The following is an 18,641-nucleotide window of genomic DNA, read 5'->3' on the forward strand; positions in this document are numbered from 1 at the left end:
ACGTATACCGATATGTGTAATAAGATATATTTACGTATGATAGTGTGATATATTATTCCGAACATGTAATTTCTTTCAAAGAAAATGCCTTTGTATTCAATGGAAAGGTAAATCATTATATATACCTTATAGTTAAACACACACCCAGCACCCAGTATATATACACATATATTATGTATATATTAATATAATTAATATATATATATATTACATAGTATATAGTATGTATATTATGTGTGTATTATATATATATATATATATATATATATATATATATATATATATATATATAAATATTTATATACACACACACACCGATATGCGTAATAAGATATTTACGTCTGATATATTATTCCAAACATGTAATTTCTTTCAAAGAAAATGCCTTTATAGTCAACAGAAAAGTAAATAACTTTACATACCTTGTAGTTGACCACACACACACACACACACACACACTATATATATATATATATATATATATATATATATATATATATATATGCATATATATGTATATATATTATATACCGATATGTACAATGAGATATTTACGTGTGGTATATTATTCCAAGCATGTAATTCAAAGAAAATGTCTTTATAGTCAATGGAAAAGTAAATAACTATATATGCCTTATAGTTTAACACACACACACACACACACAATTAATTAGGGTGTCAAAGGTGCCCACAGTAATATGGTCGATCTCATTTTATCGATTTAAACGGATTTGTTTGTTAGTCAGTTAATTTCTATATCAGTAGCACTTTCTCCTATCGTGTTAGCCTAGCCGGTTGTATCTGAACCAGTAAATTATAGACAAAAATCTTAAAGACCTATATTAAATTATATTTTAAATTATTTATGATAACGAAGGCACTTACTGCTACTAATTGGCGAGATAATATTTACAGATAAAGTGGGTGAGGTGCTAAATGTGATATTCAGAACCTCTTGTCAGCCATCAGACTTGTCCTAAGATAATAGACATGACAGACATCAGAATTTTATAAGATATATTATGTATATAATTTATATAATGTATATGTGTATATATATAAGTATATATATCCTGTAATGAGAGGTAAAGAAAGCGGAAATTCCAGTCTACGCAGAGTATATTTGACAAAGAATTTTAAATAAAGAACAATAAGTGACGCCCACAGTGACCTATTCGGGGAGAAATCTCGCCACAAAAGCACGAGTAATGTGTACACGCATTTGTTTGTTAGCGTCATTACATTTTATTTCCGTTTTAAAAGCAATTCTCTCCGCCATTACCACCCGTAAACAGTTCTAATGAATCGAGTTTATGTCTGTTGTGACCTTCGTGTGAAAAGATGCCAAAGAAATGAACAAACGAAAAAGAAGAACAGCAATGTCCTCGTTGAAGAAAGGTGTGTTTATGTTTCCAGGTACTTAACGTCGAGCATTCAGAATTATTTGTTTATTTTCTTCCCTTTACTCAACGCGTATTGAACTGTTACCAAGAAGGTTTGTTTCTGTTTTATATGGCGTAAATACATTTTGACTGGATTTTTTTACGATGTGGTAACGATGCCTTTTATAGACGAGAAAGAGTTTTGATATTCTTCTTGTGGATGTTAGATGATCTTTAGAGAACTCACAGACGTTAGAACTGGATTCCGTAATACTTGAAATTGTGATTGCTGCAGTAATACTGCTAACAATCATGATAATAATAATCATAAGAAATATATTTGAATAATGGTATATTATATTCAAGTATCAATATTAACTTTATTGTCATGAATTTATAAACAAATGATTTCATGGACTAAGTATTAAATACATGTACGTAGAGGAAAAAATCAAAACTGGTCAAGACTTGCACCCAGTGTTTTATTTTCCCCGTGGCCAAGTGTGATATTATATATATATATATATATATATATATATATGAAATATATATTATATTATATGATATATATATAGATATATATATATATACACACACACACACACACACACACACATTTACACATACACAGACACACCCACTCATATATATATATATATATATATATTTGACCACAACAAATCCAAAGATCTTCATATCCAAGACACCCGCGAGTCCATAGTTATATATCTATTACCATTATGCACATGGAACTATATCTCCTTAATGTGAAATCCCTTCAAGCCTTCAAGGAGTCTTAACCTTCCAGAGCAAAGCATGCTGGCGCTGGTGTCTGGGCGCGACGTGGGCATCATCGCAGGGGCGGCCGTGGCGGGAGCTGTCTGCGTCGGCGTGGTCATCGGCGCCCTGCTGTACATGCGCAGGAGGACCAAACCCCCTCCAGACCACCAGAGACACGATCATCCCAGGCATGTGCCCCCAAGGTTATGGAAGGACAAGAGGCCTAATGCTACTGGTACGTCAAGAAGTTCTTTCTATTTTGTAGTTATCTAAAATTATCAATTATTTTCAATATTTAACTGTTTTTTTCGTAACAGTGGGTGAAGGGGAGCCTCCAGAAAATAGATAAAACCGAGATCATTGCTGCTATCATCAGCATTATCGTTATCATCGCCTCCAACGCCGCGTGACGCAAAGGGCCACTTCTGTGTTTCCGGTGCTTTACCTTTCACAAGTCTCCACTTCTCCCCAGCCTCCCTTCTCATAGTTTTTATCCAAGGGTATCTGGGTTCTTCCAGCTCTACTGGAGGTCACAGGAGCCCTGCAGGCAGTATTACTTTCTACTCTCCCATCGGCTTCTCATCCACATGTGGAACTTCCATAATTTCCTTTATGATTTCATTTCTAACTACCCTACCTTCTGACTCCTAATGTTCTTTTTAAAACTTTACTCTCACATCGATAAAATCATTTAGATATAGTTTCATGTCCGAATAGCAATACAGATCATGCATGTATATTACTTTCGTATGCAATTTCAGTCTATTTGAAAGATCCCACATCATGAATCCTGTCAACGGTTAATATTATTTTATACCTCCGTGTATACTCTGTCCTCATCACTTCCTATGCACTCTATCAGGCAAACTTCGTAAATGCTGTGATGTTATGGTGATAGAAACGGCATCATCTGCATAGTCTAACTGTCAAGTTTCTGTCTTCGCTCCAATCTGGGCCACCTCTTCCATCTCCAACCACTTATGTTTTCATTATAAAATCTGAGAAAAGTAATCTCTTACTGCAGATTCACTTGCCAAGACCCCCCCCCCCCCCCCCCCCCCCCCCCCCCACCCCCCCCACCCCCCCCCCCCCCCCCTCGACGTAATTTTCCATCTACTTTGTTCATCGATAACTTCCATTATTTGAACATAATTATCAGGAACGCTATTGTGACGCAAAACCTTCCTTCCATAACGTCTGTTTGTAGTTACTGTCAAATGCATTTTAACAGTCAACAAATGCCATGAGGAAGGAGATTTTGTATTCCAAATATTGCTGCGCTACATGTCTTGACACAACTATGTGATCTGAGCAACTGCTGCCTTTTCTCAACCAACTGTTTGTCTCCAAAGTTTTTTTTTTCTTTTTCTTTTAGCAATTTCTTTCTCCAATCCATTGAGGATAATCATATTGAATAATTACATTGCAACCGACATTCAGTCAGATCACTTTTCTCTGATACCTTTGCATCGATGCATATTCAAGGAAAACAGTATATAGTCAATATATACTATGCGTCATTTCGGTTTCATCTAAAATGATCAGTCTTATTTGTAATATATATATATATATATATATATATATATATATATATATATATATATATATATATTACATATATATTATATACTATGTATACTACTTTTATTATAAACTAGGCATGAAATGTCATTTGTATACTCTTCACTTATGTGAGGCATATTGTATTAGACAGAAATACATATTTTCCAACTCTGAAACATCATGTCTGTTATTATAACGTACCTGTAAGTAAACACTGCAGGTGCTGGGTCCTCAAATCTAGAGAGTGCTGAATCTCTTCTATATTGTCAGCGTCACCAGCGATTGACCAGGGCTCTAATAGTGTGGTTACATGTTTCGAATCAGAAAGCAGTTATTTTTATACCATTCCTGGTTATCAAGTAGCCAGTGCTAGGAAAGTCGATAATTTTACGCTCAAGTAGCCAGTGCTAGGAACGTCGATCATTTTACACCAGTTGCAATACTTGTGGTAATACTTCTGCAACACATCTTAATCCAAGTGCTCTTGCTTAACCTTACCTCAAACACAACATCGCATAATTACTCATCTTACTCCTTCCGCAGAGGTCTCAGTAGCTGGCGAAGAAAGGGCAGAGTTCCTCGAACAACTCAAGAGCCTCCGAGGGGAGGCAGACAACTTCCTCGAGATGCTCAGTGAGACCAGGAACAGGTTCAGGAGGCTCGGAGGGCCCGACTCTGCCACAGATACCAAGGCGAAGGCGTACAGGTAAGGTCATGGTCAGACAGACACAGACATGGACCGAGACACGGGTTCATGATAGTAGTAGTACCAAACTCCTTCACCGAGTACGACAAATATATATCTTGATTTCTGCTGAATGTTATTTTGATGCTTTTTTTTTTTGTCCAGAAAACCAAGTAATGCAAGCACCATTAGATTGGGGTATTATTATTATTTATATATTCAGAAGATGAACCCTATTCATATTGAGCATTGGCTTGAAATTCATGCTTCCAAAGAATCTGGTATTCATTCGAAAGAAGTAATAGAAGGTAGAGGGAAATACAGAAAGAGGAGATAAGTTATCAGAAAAACAAATAAGTTAAAAAACTGATAAATATAGATAAAAATGTACATAAATTATTAGAATACAATGAGAATTGTATTTGGGTAGTAATGTATTGCATCTTCGCTTGAACTTCTGTTTTTTTTTTTTTTATGGAGAGAACAGTTTTATTATCAGACAATCATGATTAGCTTAACATAATTACGAAAGAATAGAGCCATTCGCCCAGCATTTTGTGAAGAGGATCTCGATCTACGTAGAACTAACGGAAAAGAAGAATATAGTTCTAATTGTCAGTTGCATTACCAAATGTAGTGTGAGGACCAGAGAGTAAGACAGGTAGCTGGGTACTGAATATTTATTACAGACGAACTTTGACATAGACGGGTGCGGACGGAAACGGACCCGGCCCCGCTGTGAATGTGCTTCTTCACAGACGAAAATACATGAATAATATTTCATTTAGGGAATCCGACATATATACAGCAAAAGAAAGGAATTAAAATGCTCTACGGAATGGGTAAAGGAACAACGCGGCTTGATGATGAGATGCAAAAAAAATGTAGAAAAAGCGTTGTCCTCACAGTAGCATTGGGTTTGATTTTTTTTCCTCATAGGTATTTTGTTTCGTGGAATCTTGGTTAGCAAGTTAATGGACGTTCAGTTTAGCTCCCTGTGAGTGCCTGCACGTTTTTAATAATAATAATAAATAGAGCGTGCTATTAGAAACAGCGCACGTAGTGAAAAAAAGTGATGGACTCCTAAGGAAGCAGGATGCAACCTGGAAGCATATTCCCAAACTGTAACAACGTACCGACCCTTCCCTGAAAAAGGCGGGACTCCATAATCTTAAAACTTAACCATAGAATCTTCTTGAAAATAACCTCATTATGCTTCCCACGCCCAAATAATATTGTTGCTGTTTTTTTGAACTAACCTAACCCAACCTAACCTAACCTAAGGGGCGTGACAAAAAAACCGGGCTGGTACAATACTAGCATACACCTCGGGAATTTACAACCCGGAACCCCACGCTATAAATATTTACCACCCAGTCGAATAGGATGACTGAGATAAAAAAACAAAATAATAATAATAATAATAAAATTAATAATAATAATAATAATAATAATAATAATAATAATAATAATAATAATAATGATAATAATAATAATAGTAATTGTGCTATAACATAACTCAAGTTTTTTATCAATAGAAAATTAGAAATGATAATCGCATTTTCACGATGATCACAAACAATTTCGTCTCCCCTTTCCCCAGGGCCGTGGTCCGTGACCTATCCCGGGTGTTGACCCTTCTGAATCGGAGAGAAGAGCACATAGTGACGGTGCCCGCAGACTGGAGGAGATTGCTGTCTTGGGCAGCTCGAGTTCTCGCCAGATACAAGAGACAAAAAGCAGCGAAGGTGAGAGACATTTCTCTTTGGATACTTTTGTTATGATTCATGTTTGAAAAAGAACCCACCAAAATTTTTTATTCATGTGATTTCTGGTTTATTTATTTATCAATTGCTTGTTGTATAAGTCTGGCGCCTAATTGTAGCCTTAGTTGTTTTTAACTCGTACTGTAAAGGAAAGTTTGACTATGTTTTCTTTTAAGCACGTGTTCAGTAGATCTAGTAGTTGTAATTTATTTTCATGCGTTGTTAACTTTCCTTGTCTACTCATTTTTATATTTATACGCTTATTTATTCATTATTGTGTGTGCTCTTTAGGAAAGTCAAATAACTCCCTCCCGTATTTGTCTATGCCATCGTGTTGTAAAAGTTAATGTCCTTACTGCCTTTTCATTCATTTCTTTATGCTACCGATGTTTAATTCCGGTCTTATCGATTCACTTCTCCATCTGTTCCTGCAGGAGGCAGGGGATATTCCGTCACTAGAGCCCTTGTCCACAGGAGGCACCCTCTACCAGACCCGAAAACAGGCACAGGCCGAGAGATGTCGACTTGTGGCACTTGGCGCCCCTTGTAGCACCCTGTCCTCGGGCAATCTTAACTCGAGTAGGATGTCCTGCTCCTCCAGAGGTAGTGATCCTCCTACGCCGTGTAGAGGTGAGTTTATATTTCTGCTTTGTCATGAAACGGTAGATGGAATATATGCTTAAAAGACGTTTGAATTTCAATGGTTAAGGGGATTTCACGTTGCAATGACTTTTGATGAAACTTCAGTCTCTGTTTGAATAAATTTTCAATTATTTTTATAGATGTTTGGTGGGAATTTCACGCTTAGAGGTTAACAAATCTTCACACTGATCATTATCGTTACCATGTCTTTCCCCAGAAACTCCACCTGCAAGCCAAATCAGTTCAAGGTCAGCCTCCATGATTAGTCTGACACCTGTCATCTTTGAGGAAGAGGACGAAGAGGCACCTGAAAACCCAGAAGACATATTATTCGACGAGAGCCTGGACACCACCCCTCCTTCAATGAAGAAATCGGACAACCAAGACGCAATACCTGATAACGACGTTGAAAAACAAGATCTGAAAGTGAATGGAAAAGTTCCGGTCGTATGTGAGAACAGTACCAAGGACGAGAGCGACATCCCATCTGTGCACCTGGATCCCATGAAGGATAAAGATTCCAAATTCAGGCATTACCTGGAAGGGGAGCTCGCGAAGAGGGGCGTTCCGGTGATCTCGCAGGACGAGGCGCTTTGCGGCTTCAAGTACGTGAAGGAGACCAACAATAACATCACGAAGAAGATGAATGACCTCAATGACTTGTGCAGCATCATCAGCGATGGATACATCAACGCACCATCCGTCATTGAGAGCCTCAAAAATCTGAGAAATATAGAGCATATGAGAAATGCCGATGATTCGTCTTCACCTTATTTGAATATGGAACGTAAGCTACTTCAATCGCAGTATAAGAACCAAAAATTCACTCATGACATACACGAAAAGGAAAAGGAGGTCAACAGCCTAAAGAGTCCTCCAGTATCAGGCATCTGCACAGACATTGGCACCCCTGAGCCGGAAGCTCAAATATCCGTTAGAAAAGATCCAGTGAGGGGAAGCGTGAGGGGCGATAAAACTAGTTCCAAATGTGACAAAATCAACGCCACGTTACCGGGTGAGGATGTCTACCTGAATGTTATAAGAAAACCAGTCGTGGCCAGAACGACGCTGTCCAATGACCCTTACAGGGATGATACCATTGACAGTTCTCAGGAAATAAAACATAAGAATCGGATAGTGACAAAGAACAGCAAGATTGCTCCCGTCAGTTGTAAGGCGGAAGTCACTCGGCATTTGTCTGCTCCCAGATGCGAACTCACGACTGAGCTGTAAATGTTTGTATATATTTCTCTCCGACAAACTTACTGTAAATTTGGTATAAATGTAGCTAAGTAGATCATTAGTGACTTCTGTTAGCTCGAAATCATATTACTCTCCAATTTGAGCAGTTAAGTCATTCGGATGTTCATGCATCGAAATATTGTGAACGATATCATGTCAATAATGTGAGTTTGACATATGGGTACATTCCAGATTACTAAAGCCTTTACAACCTTCCGCAAGGCAGTGTGCTTTATTGCTCAGTGAAAAAGGAGTGAACTTAAATTCCAAATTAGGTTCTACAAGAAATTTAGGCTCATTTTATTCTTGCTCATTTTAGTTATAGCATAGTTGACCTTTAAGATATTGTAAAAGAGTGTAATATGTAGATTTCATCCAACTGATAAATGGTCATCCACATGTTCTCATGAGAAGTAGGTGTACTATACAGATAAAAACCTCTACTCATGGCTGATTAAAATCGTGACAGTTGGGATTGAATTCAAAGAAGTGGATACAATTTTCTCAAAGCCTTGAATAAAACGTAAGTCTTAAAGAAAGATAAAGTAACGCTTACATAATCTAATATCGCATTTAACACTTTTTTTTTCCTAGGGGTTGCGCCACGCCCCCAACTCCCGAAATTCACAAACCTGAATATTTAAATTTTTTTCCCTAGATGGTGTTACGCCCCCCACTCCGCCGACCCCCCCACCTCCCGAAATTCACAAACCTGAATACTTAGATTTATTAAACTGATTAAACCAAGAAAATTCCACAAAAGTTTAGGATCTTCACGTAATATAATTTCAGTCCTACAAAGTTTTAAAATAAGACTTCAACTGTTCGAGCATATGATTTGCGTTTTTAATGGCGACCACCAACACATATATATATATATATATATATATATATATATATATATATATATATATATAATATATATATATATATATAGTGAATATTCTTTGGATAATGGGCTTATCACTGTGAAATACGGAATTTCGTTCACTGCCAAGTAGCGTCGTTTCAGTGATCGCTGGTGTTAGTCGGTCAAGTTCTCTCGGTCTCCAGTGTCACACTGTACATACAGTATATATATATATTTGTATATAATATAAAGGTATATTAATCTTTTTTATGTAGTGTATCGAAAAGAGGTGCCTTAACACATTGCTATATATACTTTCATTTTGAAAGGTGTCAAGAATATGCAAATTATATTGTTGTCAAGAGGTAGTTTCATAATTTTTTATAATCGCTTAACAAATATTTAAAGAAAATTTTTATGGTTCGTAATTCCTGTTTAAATGTCCGATATTGCATTCACAAATGTAAAATTAACAAAACCGTAATTTTTAGGTTAGATCCCCCGTCAACTTAAGTTATTCTTGAAGGCAGTTGTTGTGAAATTGTACTCATATCTGGCAGCTTTAGTAGTCCATTATATGATGTATATATAGTGTATATATATATATATATATATATATATATATATATATATATATATATATATATATATATATATATATATATATATCCTATTGGTTTGTGCCATCTAAAGATATTCTTCTATTCTCTTCCGCCTATGACTTCCTCAATGTCAACTAAGAGAAGGTTAGGTTAATTCAGGAGTATCCGCAAAGAAAGGCGATACCTCTTCTCCACTTGGCACGTAAAACCGTTACTGTATTTTGTATATTTTCTTGTAAATACGTGTGTGAATATATTCTACAAATTGTAATCATTGCAGGTATAGTTTTCGTAATGTTAAAGTTAAATATACTAGAATAAGTCATTGTCCGTTAGCTAGGCCAACTGTATGTCCGTTATTCTTTGGAATTGTAGATCATTGTTTGTTAGAATTGCATCAATAGATTCTCTTTTGACATAATGACGTTCTTTCAAGTCATCGATATCGAAGAAAACTTTTTATTATTATTAAACCATTTTAAAAGATTTTTCCGCCTTAGAAAACTCTACCTCATTTAGTCAGAGGCCTCACATTTCGTTAAAAAGCTTTAAAATAACCAAGAAATATTTTTAGCCTTCTTGTCTAAAATAGCAGCAGTAGAACCCGAGCATTTACCATAATATTTTTGTATAGTTATTTTTCTGTTTCTCACCCGTTTTGTATGTGACATACAGTAGGTCCCAGATCACACACACACACACACACAAACATACACACTAATTTCTTACACTCCTCTACCTCCTCATTTATAATCGAAGATATTGATCGCAGCTTGTTTGAATTAGCCCTGGTAATTTATGACAGTAATTTTTATGCCATTTTAAAGATATATATTTTAATAAACTTTGTAACTTACGAAACGTCAATTTATAAAGCTTATTACAAAGCGAACGGTTTAGAATTGTTCTCGTCTGTTGTCAGGAGATAACGCTGTTATTAGTTAGTCATTTGTGCAAGCTTTGTTTAGTAGTTTTGGACCGATATTCAGTAGTACTCTGTAAAGTCTTTTTCATTCCGAGACTAAGGAAAACACTTGGTAGTTGCAGTAACAGACAGGTAAAATAAGCTTTAAATAACTGACTTACTTTTCACGAAGTGAAGTCATAATGCATATAGTATATCCATTTGAAATAACCGAAAATGCATTATATTTCCGTTTTCACAAAATGTTTAAGCACAATAAACCAGACCGTTCTCATTTCAAGATACCCGGGATAGTCTTCGCTTGCTTAAACGTTTTTAAAAAAAGATGGTCAAAAACAGATATCCACCAGAAGAACATTTTAATTACGTAGGTAGAGGCAACCGGAAAAACACAGATGCAACTTCAGTCTGCTAGTCAACCCAAACCCCAACACGAAGACCAAAGATGTTGAAAGAGTAGTTGAAAATAACGATGACTTAGGAAGAGGATAAGCTGATGGTTGATGAGACCTTTTTCTCTTTTAATTTATTTCAAACAAAATAATTGAACAATCTTATAGCATAAGGGTGCCATTTCGATAATGACTGTGAATAACTGTACCCCATCAGATAGCAAATCAGATTTGAAAAGCCTTTTGATGCCAAGCCGTTCTAGCTCGCAAAATCTTCCGTTAGTACCGCCAGCTGTCCTTTTCTTAAGACTAGTTTACCTAACAAGAACTAATGTATTTATTTTATAGATAACGTCTTTGTATATAAGTATGTAAATAGTTATTGAAGAGGAACCTATTATTTTGCCGTTGTTTTCTAATCACAAATCTGTTTGTAGAAAATTAACAAATAAAATATCTTAACTGGCGCAGTGTTTTACTTCCTAAGAATTGTGCATTTTTGTTTGTTTTCGTTTTATATCACAAATGAAGCTTTGGAAGTACTATGACCATGATACCTTTTAAACTTAGAAAGAAAGACCTCTTCATGAAAGAGTACAGGTGAGTATGCCCCCGCTGCTCATATATTCCATTTATTGGTTGGGAAAAACTATCGCGAGAGTGTTCCAAGAAGTCCACAATATTAAAAAAAAAAAAAAATGTTGCGAGTTCGTGTATAATTTAAAAACCCTTTACAAAGCTTTCGAACCCTTCCCTGGGAAAGGTTCGAAAACTTTGTAAAGGGTTTTTGAATTACACACGAACTTGCAACTTTTTTTTTACTATTGTGTACCCCTTGGAATATTCCATTTATTCTTCATCATCTACTCGTACCTCATAGTCGTGTATCTCACTGTAGCTTAAAGTAACCACGCCTAAACTAACCCTTTTCTATTAATCCTAAATTAAAGTGATTTTTGGTTTAGAAAAGTATTGAGATGGCTTTGTCTGTCCGCCCGCACTTTTTCTGTCCATCCTCAGATCTTCAATACTACTGAGGCCAGAGGGCTGCAAATTGGTATGTTGATCATCCACCCTCCAATCATCAAACATACTAAATTGCAGCCCTCTAGCCTCAGTAGGTTAGACTTTATTTAAGGTTAAAGTTAACCATGATCATGTATCTGGCACGCTATAGGACAGGCCACCACCGGGCCGTGGAGGAAAGCTTCATGGGCAGTTGCTCATACAGTATTATACGTTGTACAGAAAACTCGATTGCGCCGGAGGAACTTCGGCGTATTTTTACTTGTCCCTATTTAAGCTATCTTGTTCTTTCCCGTACTTAAATAACCCGTTCTACTTTAGTGCAGTTACCCTGTTTAGGCCTTTTCTAATAGTTGGAGAGCCAGGTGGATTTTATTCACACTATTGAGTACAAAAGGTTTGAGTGTGTAATTCTATCGTAAATCACCTAACAATGAAAGAAAGGGAGTCTTAAGTTGCACAATCCTGGGCTTTGGTCTCTGAGGGTCTCAAAAGGGGAGCCAAAAATCCAATTAAACAAACTTTCGAGTACAACAACTGTTTCAAGCCTGTTTCATTTAGATCACCCTCAAATTAAACTAATGCAACTTAAGACATGAAAATACCTGTTGTTACTAATTAAGACACCTACTAATGAACGACCAATTAACGATTTATCTAAACTTTCAAGTACAACAGAAATTCTTTTTGCAAATGATAATCTAGTAATCCTAGACACCATTCCACCATGTGAAGCAGAACTAGCACCTCACGTGGGTAGAAGTGCATTCGTTGCAAGATTATGGTGTAGTGCTCATCACCAAGACCTGGACAAAATACCCACCAATGGGTGGGAAAATGTCGACGGCGAATTTCGCATCATTTGGTTCAATGGAGAAAAGATGCCCACTGCACTCATTCCAGAGGTTCAGGTCGACGCAGAGCCAGATGACAACAGTGGTGATGCCCAGGAAGATGGTGGTATGGATGATTATTATATGGATGAAGGTCATGATCCTCTGCCAAGAGAAATGGAATCATCGGATGAAAATACTGATGACGATGACTAATGAGATGATCGCAGTAAAATTAAGACAAAGTGACTTGACCTAGGATTCGATTTGGTTACTATAAAGCAATAAACTATGTCATACATCACACTGTACATTCCATGCCGCATTATCTTCTGCAAAAAGAAATTTTGTCACATGAAAGTTTAGATTAATGGATCATTAATTAAGTAGTCGTTAATTAGTTTTAATTAATAACCCAAGATATTTTGGTGTCTTAAATTGCATTTTTGTTTATTTGAAATAATGTTTCATCCAAAGCATCAATCAAAATTGTTGTACTCCCTCTTTTGTATAAGGGTCTTCATATCCCTCAGGGTCCAAAGACCCCCATCTTATCTACAAACACCAGGAAAAAATGCGTCTCAAGTTGTGGATATGTTGTCTAGGATTACTAAATTATCATTTGCAAAAAAGAATTTCTGTTGTACTTGAAAGTTTAAATAAATCGTAAATTGGCCGTTAATGAGTAGGTGTCTTAATTAGTAACCCCAGGTATTTTCATGTCTTAAGTTGCATTAGTTTAATTTGAGGGGTGATCTTAAAGAAACAGGTTTGAAACGGTTGTTGTACTCGAAAGTTTGTTTAATTGGATTTTTGGCTCCCCTTTTGAGACCCTCAGAGACCAAAGCCCAGGATTGTGCAACTTAAAACTCCCCTTTCTTTCATTGTTAGGTGATTTACGATAGAATTACACACTCAAACCTTTTGTACTAAATAGTGTGAATAAAATCCACCTGGCTCTCCAACTATAAACTGACCTTTTTTGTCCTACTTAAACTAATCTGGTCCGTTCTTCCTTAATTAACCTGTTCTATCCCACCGAAATCCACCTGTTCACCTAAATTAACTCGCCCTGTCCTGGAATTAATAACGTGCTCTGTCTCACTCCGACATATTGTAACATACCTTCGATGAGATTTTCTGCTACGTGTCCATTCTGTAAGATCAAAGTTCACTCAACTAACATAAGGAAAGTCCTCCACTACATTCGTTACTGCAAGTTTCTCTTCACTGCACCTGTCAGTAATGTAAAGTCTGCATATATCAACTATTCTCCCATTATCACATATAAATTTCATTCTACATGTTTTCCAAAAGTTATTGTCTTTTCATTCTTCGTTTTAAGTGTGAAAGGTTTCTAAGTGGGATTTCATAAAACAGTGCGAATTGATAAGACATTTAAAACACCGTTATCAACTGTTCATCAGCCAGCATTCAGTGATTACAGAAAAGATGACATGATAGGTAGCTTGCAAAATCGGTTTGGTTGTTATTCCAGAGTTCTTGAAAAATGTGTTACAAAGTTCATGTCAACAAGGAAAAGGTGAAACCGAACTCTTTCAAAGTACGAGTATTATCATAGCAGCCCATGATTACCTGAAACAGCAAATTGATATCATATCAGATTTTTTACAACTGCAAAAGGTGATAGAGAGGTAGTACTAGTGCCGTCGTCCAATCCAGACCAGAGGGGGAAAGAAATGGAGCGAGGAAATAACCTGGATTTGAAGCTCTTTAGTCAAAAGAGAAAGAAACTAACGGGCATTACTGAGCAGTTTCTTTCATATGAGACACCATTTATGATTAGACAACTTTAAAGAGTATGAGACGACTGCTGCTACCTTAGATACCGTATATATGAGAAATCAACAACTTCAACAATATTATCTTTCAATTCGCAAACTCCCAGAAACAGAAAACGGATCGAAGAAAGTAAACTTAGCAAGGCATTGAAAATTTTTTTTACCAAAATCCCGACTGTGAAATGCCTAACTAAACCACACAAAGTAATCCTTTCAGTCTGTTGGGAAAGTTTTAAAAACATGGCCAGTGAAATGGTGACACACCTGCTATGATAAAGCTGTGATCGTTACACCTGTGGTATTTGGATTTGTAGAGCAACACCTGCGCTCGAACGATGGCAGATGCAAAGAACTTTCGTACATAGAAAAGTAAATGTTATTAATTTTGCTATGATTATTAGCTCTTAGCTTCAAGAGATGAAAGTATTCAATGAGGAAAACAGCTTAAAAATATTGTGTACGTATAAAACTACTTTCATTGTTGTGATACTCAAGGACTCCTTGTACGCTCACGGACATGTGATGCCAGCTTCAACGTTTCTAAGCGTCGTTTATTTATTTATTTTTTCTTTTTCATAAAGGCTTCTAAGATATTTTATCCAAATAGGATTAAATTTTTCACTTACAAAAAACAGACAGGTTCAGTTTAGTTATCAAAAGTCAAAACAGCTTTATAAATTACATTAATCCATACATTTATAGCGGTGATGTCATCGTTTACCAACGACCGCGGGCAATACAAGGATACGTCTCTCTGGTTGAATCATGCACGGTGCACGCCGCAACCCGGCCGGGTGGCGAGAGATCACGTCGGCCTCGTTCAGTAGGAAGCAACGTTGAGCACTCGGGTTGATAGTGTTCTCTCTATCTAATTCTCTCTACTGGCTTCCCTCTGTTTATCGTAGTGTTACATGTGGCACAGATAAGTCATCACTGACCATACTGTGAGCCTATCTATCCGGGAGACAAGACGCTTTGCCAAACTCGAAGAAACGAAGAGAGACAATTAACTCCATGTTTATTTTAATAAAATGGAGACACATTCTTTAGAAGGTGATATATTACAAAATTAATTGCTTGGACAAATGTAATCATATTTTGAGTTACATGAAAATCCGCAGGTTTTAGGTAATCAGATGACGTACCAAATTCACGAAATATATATATTTTTTTCCTTTTACTTTGTTCATAAAAAGAAACCCGTTCCTCTTTCCTAGATTATGAGACATATTTAATTAAATGTTTTCTTTCTCAAATTGTTATTGATTTGCATAATACTCAATACCCGAATCATTCATATACCATCATCCCACAGCGATAGTTATAAAGAACTGTCATAACTTTGGTCAGTGTTGCATTATCATAAAAGGTCGATCACTTTGCCTGATGTGTTGATGTGTGGGAATATTTCTCTGAACTTTTGTAGGGCATTCCTTTAAATTCGTAGGCTGGAGGCATTACTATGGCTTCAGTCATTATATGGATAATAATCTCACCAACAACTCTCTCTCTCTCTCTCTCTCTCTTGAAGTGTTCAGGAAAATTCACGTTGCTAACGTATGGCTTCAGCGTAGAAGTTATGGGAATTAATATTAATGACCCAAAGTTAATTTCACCTACTGATTATTTATCATGTACATCACTTTTTAGGTCAAACATCAAGGCATACCTATTATATACTAGTAATAATTGTTAATGCCGTAGAATATAGTTTTGCGATGCAGCCATAAAATTTATTTGATAAATGAACTTTGCGTTCTTACACGGAACACATTGTCTTCCCCTTAATACTTAATCATTTAGGGTGACCTTGACGATATGCGGTAAAATGAACCCTTTACCTTTTTGTCCGTGTCTTGCCTCATGAATTACACATTGAAACGACAATCGTTGTTCTCGTTGTGTAAAATAATTGTTATTTATCGTAATTACAAAGGACTGGTTGTGCTATAGCACTGAGAATGACAGAGAATTACAGAATGATGGGTAGTTCCTGGGTAGTTCTTTCAACAGCGAATGGCATTTTGAGGGTCCTTTATGAATGTAACCTGAGAGGCAATTTGCCTCTCTTTATTAAGGCGTTTTTAAAAAAATAGGCTATTTCAGGTTCAGGTTGGAGCAACAATGTCAGATGTGTTCAATCAAGAAGAAGGAGTACCACAAGGAAGTGTTTTAAGTGTAACCTTGTCCGCCTTGGTAATCAATGGGGTTTCTAAAATAATTCCCCCAGATATAAAATATACCCTTTTTGTTGACAACCTGTTGATTTCCTTTGCAGCATCAAGGATGGCAGTGGCTGAACGCCGCCTTCAGCTCTGCATTGATAATATAGTAAGGTGGGCTGAGGTTAATGGTTTTAGATTTTCTGCCAGTAAAACCGTAACTATGCACTTTTGTCGTATAAGGGGAATCCACCCTGATCCAGATCTATTCATTCATAGGCAGAGAATTCCATGTGTTGGTGAAACAAGGTGTCTTGGTTTTATTTTTGATAGCAAGCTGACCTGGATTCCACATCTGAAATATATTAAGGCAAAATGCTTGAAAGCAATGAATTTGCTGAAAGTCGTGTCTCGCACTTCGTGGGGTGCAGACCGAACTCAGATGTTGAGATTATATAAAGCCTTGGTCTTTTCAAAATTAAGGTTTGGGTGTGAGGTGTACACTTATGCGAAGCCAAATAACCTTAAAATGCTCAACTCAATTAATTATGGAGGGATACGGTTGTGTACAGGAGCATTTAAATCATCTCCCACCGAGAGCATGCTTGTAGATGCAGATGAGGTGCCACTGGATCTTCATTACAAGCGTCTGCTGGTTCGGAGCTGGTATAGATTCCAGAGGCTACCTAAGTCTTTAACAAGCATTTGTATGAGAAATGAAAGGCACTGGCAGTTTTATGAAAGTCACCCCAAGCAACCTCATCCATTCGCTTTTAGAGTAAATTTTATTGTCCGTGAATTAAATATGCCAAGGATCGAGATTTTACCAGCAAAATATTCAGTTAGTTCTCCCTGGAACTTTCCAGAGGTAAAATTCTGCAGATATTTTAATTTTACCAAGACAGAATTGTCCAGTGAGGCCATGCGGTCAATATTTTTAGAACACTCTTTGCAACATGATAACTCCACTGCAGTTTTCACAGATGGCTCAAAGTCAGATGCTGGCGTCGGCTTTGGAGTAGCCTTCCCTGATGTAGAGAGAAGCGGCAGGTTATCATCTGTTGCAACGATTTTTACAGCAGAATTATATGCAATTTTAAAGGCTTTAAAGGAAGTATTAATTCGGAATGAAATTTTTTTATTATATATTGTGACTCAAGAAGTGTTCTTTAGTCGATGGGATCTTTTAATTATTTAAACCCTCAGATTTTAGATATATTGGAATGGCTGCTTCTACTGAAAAGAAGAGGGAAAGAAGTACAGTTCTGTTGGGTGCCTTCCCATGTTGGGGTGGTTGGGAATGAGAAAGCTGACCAACTGGCAAAGTCTGCGATCAGCTCCCGAGAACCCACAAGATGCCTACTACCATATCGGGATTTATATCCCCTAGTAGGTCAGAGAATAAAAAAATGTTGGCATTCCCAATGGGAGGATATTGTAACTAACCAGAAAATGCGCAATATCACGCCATCAGTGTCTCCTTGGTCATATCCGTATATGCCAAGGAGACAGGAAACGATGTTGTGCAGATTGAGGATTGGGCATACAAGACTCACCCAGGGGTTCTTGATGTCTCGTGAAAATCCTCCGTTTTGCGATTAATGTACTATGTCCCTGACTGTGAGACATTTACTGGTTGAATGTCCCAGACTTGGGAATTTGAGACATAGGTTCCTGTCTTGGGGATGTGATAGAGGAGGTAATTATATCCTATCTACAATTCTTGGAAAGGATTATAATATAGAGCAGTCATATATCTTTATGAGGGAGGCTGGCCTCCTTAACAAAATTTAAATTATATAATAGAATATCTATGTAAGAATTTATATATTTGAACAAATATATTTATATAAATATATTTTTAGATTTTTTATATCATATTAATTTTAGATGTAATTCTACTTTCTATCTAAATTTATTTCGGTGTCAATGACCGAGATGTTGTGCCTCCAGCTTTTAACAGATATAATCAATCAATCAATCATGTAT

General features: G+C 36.6%; 1 protein-coding gene across 2 annotated transcripts in view; it reads left to right on the forward strand.

Annotated features, from left to right (window-relative positions):
* The window catches only part of LOC135198780 (uncharacterized), a 161,560-nt gene extending 152,648 nt beyond the window's left edge, over positions 1–8,912 (forward strand). For both annotated transcript variants that reach the window (XM_064226711.1, XM_064226712.1), the window contains exons 3-7: positions 2,191–2,397; positions 4,269–4,431; positions 6,014–6,158; positions 6,611–6,806; positions 7,036–8,912. In XM_064226711.1, coding sequence (XP_064082781.1) covers positions 2,191–2,397; positions 4,269–4,431; positions 6,014–6,158; positions 6,611–6,806; positions 7,036–8,051 — 1,727 coding nt within the window. In that variant the 3' untranslated portion in view covers positions 8,052–8,912. The remainder of the gene's footprint in view (positions 1–2,190; positions 2,398–4,268; positions 4,432–6,013; positions 6,159–6,610; positions 6,807–7,035) is intronic.
* Positions 8,913–18,641: the final 9,729 nt, after the last annotated feature.

This window comes from Macrobrachium nipponense, chromosome 22, assembly GCF_015104395.2.
Source record: "Macrobrachium nipponense isolate FS-2020 chromosome 22, ASM1510439v2, whole genome shotgun sequence".
In the NCBI taxonomy this organism is placed as follows: domain Eukaryota; kingdom Metazoa; phylum Arthropoda; class Malacostraca; order Decapoda; family Palaemonidae; genus Macrobrachium; species Macrobrachium nipponense.